This window comes from Lingula anatina, chromosome 1 (genome assembly GCF_051362555.1).
Source record: "Lingula anatina isolate TDL-2025a chromosome 1, LinAna3.0, whole genome shotgun sequence".
Taxonomy (NCBI): Eukaryota; Metazoa; Brachiopoda; class Lingulata; order Lingulida; family Lingulidae; genus Lingula; species Lingula anatina.
In genome coordinates, this window is record NC_141767.1 from 40,533,836 (window position 1) to 40,541,538 (window position 7,703).

At 36.3% G+C, this 7,703-nt stretch overlaps 1 protein-coding gene across 1 annotated transcript; it reads left to right on the forward strand.

Annotated features, from left to right (window-relative positions):
- Positions 1–1,942: 1,942 nt before the first annotated feature.
- On the forward strand, positions 1,943–7,576 carry LOC106164429 (pancreatic lipase-related protein 2). Its single transcript, XM_013542324.2, has 11 exons — positions 1,943–2,108; positions 2,664–2,944; positions 3,207–3,353; positions 3,858–3,966; positions 4,219–4,350; positions 4,700–4,822; positions 5,598–5,713; positions 6,021–6,156; positions 6,475–6,598; positions 6,879–7,079; positions 7,390–7,576. Exons 1-11 carry the CDS (start codon positions 2,015–2,017, stop codon positions 7,493–7,495), a joined length of 1,569 nt encoding a protein of 522 aa, XP_013397778.2. The 5' UTR covers positions 1,943–2,014; the 3' UTR covers positions 7,496–7,576.
- Positions 7,577–7,703: the final 127 nt, after the last annotated feature.

Sequence of the window (7,703 nt, forward strand, 5' to 3'; positions counted from 1 at the left end):
GACTAATTTTAAGTCAGTTTTAGGAGATACCAGAACTTTCTCTATAGACCAGTCCCCAGTCTCCAACTAGTACATGTACCCTCTTCTTTTGGGCGGACCTTTTGGTATCATTCCCTTGTAAAAGTCAGATAGCATTAAAGACATCGCATTTAATAAAATGAGTATGATAATGTTCAACATGACCTCTGTTCTATGGTTTATACACCATTTATGTTATAACAACCAGTAATCAAGCACTCATATGTTTACAACTCACCAGGTTAAAGCGAAATAATGAATTATCTAATTAATTATTATAGCCGAAGATAAAACAAGAAATTACCTGTCGTGTCTGGCAGTTCAAGACATTTAATACATATTTTGAAGTGGAATTGCCAACCTGCTTTTTACTGAAACTCACGCATTAAATTGTGAACCAAGCATAAAGCTGCCAACTTTAATTGTCGAACTAACATCTAATTTAAAAAAAACTGACTGTCGAAATAGTCCAGATAACGTGTTCTCACTGTCACCACTTCGTGGGCATCAGTACACAGTTGAAGACCTGTGGTATCTCGTGAACGGTAACCTAGATCAAGTTTATAATGCAGAAAATTGGCTATAAGGAAAGTCAGTTAAATTGTGTAACATAAGACGATGATTATTTCGAAGAGCTCGCTGAGAAAGATGTTGGATGAGCTTCATATGAAATTTGAGTTATGTCATTTACTCATTTGTCTTTCTATATATTTTATTTTTCTCCAGTTCACTGAAAATATTTTCCATTCGTTTTTTTTTCTTTTGATAAATCAATATAAACGAAATTGAATAGTATCGCCCTATACTTCATTACGCAGACTAGATAAACCTTCGAGTTAAGTGTTCAGTCTTACAACATTAACCTTCTTCTCTATGCTTTATGCCAATAACCATAAGAGAATTAACCTTATCAGGGGCAGGCAATGGAGATGAATATATCGATCATTGTAAAAACAAGTCTCTAACGTACTAAAATACTATACTGGTAGATTATAACCTACAGATACTTGAGACTGGGTACAGATACTTGGGACTGGTCCTAATAAAAATAAAGAGAGGAGAAAATATATCATGTCATATTTTAATGTATCCTTATATAAGTAAGTGTGAACTATAGTACGTCTTTTTAAAGCACCAGTATAGCTTTACTCTTAACCAAACTATCAAGGATCCATAATTCGCAATAGCAAAATCGATGCTGCGTCTTACAATGAAATTGCACAATTTTCACAAATGCACGTAATACTCTTGACATTTCTGCTACTGTACATGTAGCAACGTGCACAGTAGTACAAGACACGTGCACCACCACGTGGGTAGTTGACTATGGGGAACTGAAAATCTTCGGAACCAGTAGGGGAAATTCCCGATTAAACACAGGGATATTTTTTTTAATATGTTTACCAACAACTGTCCAATAGAGCCTTTACTATTTGTGAGGTTCACATACTAGTATACTAATACCATCACACACTGACTTGTAGAAACATTGGATTAATAGGGCCGACGGGAATTTTCAAGCAATACATGCACTGGGTCACCCAGTATTTATAACTAGATCTGCCGTCTTACTTAAAGGACCCATCTGGTCATTTTCTCAAGGAAACGTGCGTAAAGCCAGACCTAGCATCACGCCGGGTCATGCATCAAATGCTGTGCCTACACCCATACACCCTGCTTATCAGGTAACTCTTCTTGTCCCGTAAATCTGATGGAATAGAACTAATGATTTTTTTTGTTATTCAAAGAAAACATTAGACAGTTTTAGACAGATAAGGAGGACACATCCATTATGGAGGACATTGTCTGATTAAGACAAAAAAAGTTATACCAGAAACATAAATCAACGATCGATCAACACGCTAAGACACGTCGCAATGTCACAACACCATGTTAAGACTTATCGGGTGCCTCCCTTTTAACAAGCCCTCAGCAGATCACGTTATCGTCACTTGTGTGCGCTTGCTTTCAAGAGACGATCAGGCCACGTTTAACCATGCGATGGACATTTCTGTTTGTTTTTGGCCTTTGGACTTTGGTCCATGAGCCATCCGTCGTTCATACAAAGGTCTATCAAGTCCGACGCCACAGTAAGTAACGCATTTTACACTGTATAAACATCACACGATCATGAGTATGAGTAAGCGATCAGATTTGAACTAAGACGCCAAAAGAATTAAGCAATTAGATTTGCGTTTTTTAATAAGAGATGACTGGTCAATTCAACAAGTTAGTGTTTGTTTTTTAGCGTGAAAATCATTTCAAAACCACGTAATATGTACATCTAATACAAATATCTGCATCTTGGGCTTTAGCTGAAAGAACTATAAATTACATCAACAAATGTTTTTTTTTGTCTGAGTGCGCATCAGTACAGTATTGAATATAAGTGGAAATGGGCGGATAAAATCTGATACAACCAAATGTCAACCGAACGCAACACACGCAGTCGTAATAAAATGTCAGATGATATTTTTTATTTCATTTATCCTTCTTTTAACATATTGTATATTCTATTTTTAAACAAGACCAAATAGATTGGATTCAGAGAACAAACCAAAAATAAAGTTGCCAAGATATCACTAGGCATTGGTTAGCATTTATGTTGAACGAGATATCTTAACACACGAATCCTTCTATTTCAGCTATCGTGAAACGCCGCGTAGCATGTTATGGCGTTCTGGGATGCTTCAGCACGGAAGGGCCTTTCCGAAATATTCCATATCGACCGCTTAACCTACTTCCGGCCACGCGCAAGAGTATTGGAACTAAATTTTCCCTTTTCACGCGCCGAAGTAAAATACACGCTGATAGTCTCGTGGCCGACGATGCCTCTACTGTTTCAAAATCACTCTTCAGTGCTGTTAAAGAAACCAAAATGATTGTCCATGGCTTCATTGAAACGGGAAAAGAGAAATGGCTACATGTATGCATCTAAATGTATACGTATTAGACGAAAATGAATTTACTACTAATTACTGTTTGATGATTAGGAGTTTTTGATACCCGATTTTAACCACTGATTTGAAGACTAATTTGTCAACTTTTAAAAAGCATCTTTTATTAGTTATTTCAGACCAGAAAATTTACCATCTAATGAAAATTAACTAGCTTCACTAAATAACCAGGCCAGTGCGATCAATATAAGGGCAATGGGTCTCAAAGTTATCAAATCATGCCCCTTTCAGGATATGAAAGACAAGCTGCTACTGGCTGGCGATTATAACGTGATTATCATTGACTGGGGTGGCGGTTCCTTCCTCCCTTACACACAGGCCACTGGTAACACACGTTTAGTTGGAGCCGAGACCGCCTTGTTGATTCAAACAATATGCGTAAGTTTTTGTGTTATACACTTTTTAGCGTCGTGATAATTATAATAACGCAGCGCGCTGTTAATCAGGAGCTGTTAATAAGCTGTTAATGAAATGCACCTGGCACGGTGTGAGACATTTATTTCATTAAGCAGCAGCCTTTCTTGAAGAAAACTGCCACAACTTCTTAAAAATGTGTGGTTTTTATAACCTATTTGTTAATGATGATGATGATTCCGTCCAATTTATTGTTGTCGTTGTGTTAAGCACTGGTAGTGTGCCACAGCATATACCAACCAACACAGCCCATGGTCTGTCTCCTCTGTGAATCTCCAGTGCATTGTACTACCGGTAGTACAGAGCATGTTATTATTTTTTTAATTTTACGACATCAACCTCATGATTTTAATTAAAAAGCACTTTTTTTGGTGCTATATCTTGGTGTAAAGCATTATCGTTTTCACAAAAGCATGCCACCATGTTTCATTTTCAGTTTCGAACATTTTTGACCATCTATATTTTCAGAATGTAACTGGCGCCCGCCAGGAATCTTTTCATATCATAGGACATAGCCTTGGAGCCCATTTAGCGGGATATGCCGGAGAAAGACTCAAGTCTCTGGGGAGAATTACAGGTTATTATTCATCCAGTTTGCTGGGAGAGATAATGTTACTTTCATTTCATTGATCGCATTGTATGTAATAACGTGAGGTTATATCACAATACAATATACACGTGAACCACGGTTGCATTTACACCGATTTTTGAAAGGCAAATTCCCCCTCAATATCCTATAAGCAAAGTGCAATAACAAATATGTAGGAATTACACGTTGTTTCGATGTGTATTTTAATAATTTTATTGAAATTACCACCACCTGTTTCAGGCATGGATCCGGCAGATCCGTATTTCTCCTACACGGATAAGGTAGTTCGTCTTGACCCAACGGATGCCAAGTTGGTGGACGTTATTCACACTGATGCTGACCATATCTTATCCACTCTGAAAGCCAGTGGAGGTGATAACATATTTCAATATATGACAGCCGTTTTACTTTTGAATGCCCTTCTGTTTATTACTAGAAGTCGCGTCGAAGTACTATAAATGACTACTTCATAATAACAACGCATGATGGATGTACTTTCAAAGAAAACGATTCATCAGAATTACGCTTTGTAGATGTGTATGGACTCGCTAGTACGCAATATTCAGCGATATAATGTGGCGGAACACTGGTCATTTCCACTATCTGAATGAATCATTTAAATTAAATTTTGTTTCTCAATGGTTTAACTCTTACTAATGTCTGAAAAACATTAGAATATTTTGCGCAATATTGAAGTTTTATATGGTTTTAAATTTTTTAGGTTTTGGGATTGAACAGCCAGTCGGTCATTTGGACTTTTATCCAAATGGCGGAAGCCAGCAGCCCGGTTGTGAGCATACTCTGAGCATGATGTCGGAAGTGTTCACAGCCGGTTTGTATAATGGTAAGTTTTAACGTTAAGAACTATAAATCAGGACATTTTCACAAGCTATAACTAGATGCTGAATTCCATAATCTAGCATCATTATTTTAACTGTTACGATTACATACTATTGCTGTAAAATAAGTTTTTGTTGCCTATGTATTGTTTGGTTTTGAAGCAATAACCTTTTCACTGTTAGTTTTATCCATTGACGTATTAAAATAAGTAATCAATTTTCGAAAGTAGAATTAGACGTAGTGCTCAGTGCGTTTTCCGATAGACCAAATCTACAAAAGCATTCAAAATATGGCAGAAATTTTCAATAAAAGTTCTGAAAATATCATCCGGGGTCCTCGAATCTGCTTCCTGCTCAATTCATCACAAAAATGGCTTACGTTTCCAATCTTGACTTTTAAATTGGAATGAACATGTAAACTAGTTGGCGTGTCTTCCAGTTCAATTTTGAAATGTGCGTGTTCTTGTCACCTTTTATCAGAACCCACAATAGGGGTGTACACTCATGAACAATATCTGTGCCCACTCTTTGTCCGTTGACCTTTATTGAAATGCTTGGTAGTAGGAACTGTAATTATAGGATATCCCCAGTGGAAACTCATGCTCATACGACTGGTAACGAAAGATAAAACAGCAGTGGGCGGCTAACAAAACCTCTGTGTTATAAGGTTTAGGGTTATAACAAATATACTGTAATAACATAGTCTACAGATATCCTACTACATATAAGTAAATATATCTCTAAGATTTAGGTTATGTTTCTTATTCCATTTATTTCTAGGAGGGAAGAAATTCTTTGTCTGCGATCACACCCGCGCCCATGAGCTGTTTACAGACTCAGTTACGTCCACCTGTCCGTTCATTGGTTTCAAATGTAATAGCTACGATGACTATAAGGCAAGTAAAATAAGATATTTTCATGTTTAAATATTTATTAATTAAAAATAAACAGCAGACATTAATATTTTGAAATGTGAAGTTCGATGCTTTTATAATTTTTTTTTCTTGTTTTTGTATCCACTCGGTATTCTATGACAGTAGACGAAAAACTCATGCGCAATATCTTTACTTTTTTGCATAGATCGTTATAATCATGTTCAACAAGTCTTGTATTTGTCCAAATAACTTTTTAAGACAAAAAAACATTTTCCGTTGTGCAACATGCAATGTACAGGTCTTTTTAAAATTCCTTTTCCGTTTTCAGGATGGAAAATGCTCTAGTTGCGGAGCAGGGGGCTGTCCTCAAATGGGACTCAATGCAGATAAATTCCCGCTGGCGCAGTTAACGGGAATGAATAATAGGTTTTATTTAGACACGAACGGAGCAAGTCCATTCTGTAGTAAGAGCGATTATAAGATCAAATTAATCAATTCTGGTATTACATGTAACTCAAGTCGATATGTTGATTTTGGTTTCGCTGTAGTTTAAATCAATTGCGTTCGTAACTTGGTGTCATTACTTTCGAAACAGTTAATTCTCTAAAACTTGATTGAAATCTTCAATGGGAGCATACTTTCATCTTGTGTTTTTACTTATTTATATTTTTCGTTATATTAACTATTAATAGTATACCAAATTAACAATATCTGTATTTTTTCAATCATTACCATTTATTCAATTTAGCCAATTAAAACAAACGTTATTAATATACATGCAGGTTATCATTATGAGGTTAAGGTTCAAGTGAGTCAAAATATGGGAGCTGCTTCTGAGAGAGGAACAATTTCACTTGTCCTGAAAGGCACCAAGGGAACGTCGGAAAAAATACCTTTAACGGAATCGTACGTTTATGCAGTTTATCTGCATTGTTTAAGCAGAATAATTTCAGTGAATAATCGAGCACGCACGCGCGCGTGCGTGTGCCGTAAATTTAAGAGGGTACTGTGATAAAGGATAAGACGTAACAAAAACTTCACGGAATTTCTAAACACCATTTATATCAAAATACAACGTGTAATGAAGGTTGTCAGGGTACTTTTTCAAAGGTGGATGGGTTTTTGGTTATAATGCGCTAACATTTACGTGGCTTCACTACTGCATATTTTTTTCATTTTAAACTAGAAATGTCGACATCAGTCCCGGGGACGTTCTTGTGTCTAAGTATTCCACTAGTCGAGATATCGGCACACTTCAAAGTATTGCAGTTAGCTGGGTACACAGTGCCAATCTACTCAAACCGTGGGAGTGGAATCTGTTTGGTATGCGAAATCCAAAGATATCTGTCTGGCAAATTGAAGTGTTCGCTCCAGCTATGAATCAAAGGTAATTCCTTATTCTATGACTTTTGTTTTTTAAGCTGAAAAAGCTCTGTTTTTCTAAACGGTAATGTGCGTGAGTAAGTTATATATCCATAAGCAATTTGACTGAGGTATTTGATTGATATTATCACGAAAATGTTCCATTGACTGTTTTTTTTCTGCTTACATTGTCTTCAAAATCTATACTATGAAACCATAAAATAGTTACAATGCATGGTGTAGCCTAAATGTTTCCAAACACTCACTGCAAGGAAATGATAAAATACTTTGTTGTAAGCATAAAATTCATGATCCTTTTCTTTTGTATTATTTAGATACAGCTTTTGCTCGAAGGGCGAATTCCTTGAAAACAATTCACCAAAAACCTACAACGTTGCTTCGAGATCGTGCAGTGCGCAGTCCAACATCGTCATAGGATAATAAAGGGTCTTTAAAAACACGCCGTTTGGACATTGTTTTAATAAGTATGCACATCTTTCGATTCTGAATTGGAGCAATGCAGCAGCTATAACCCAGTTGTTTTACCATGGCACAGTTTCCTTCTAAATTTCGCTGTCACATAACTAAAATAAATAGAATTACCACAATTCATTAAATTTGAAAACATCCTTTTTAACGCGATCCCAAC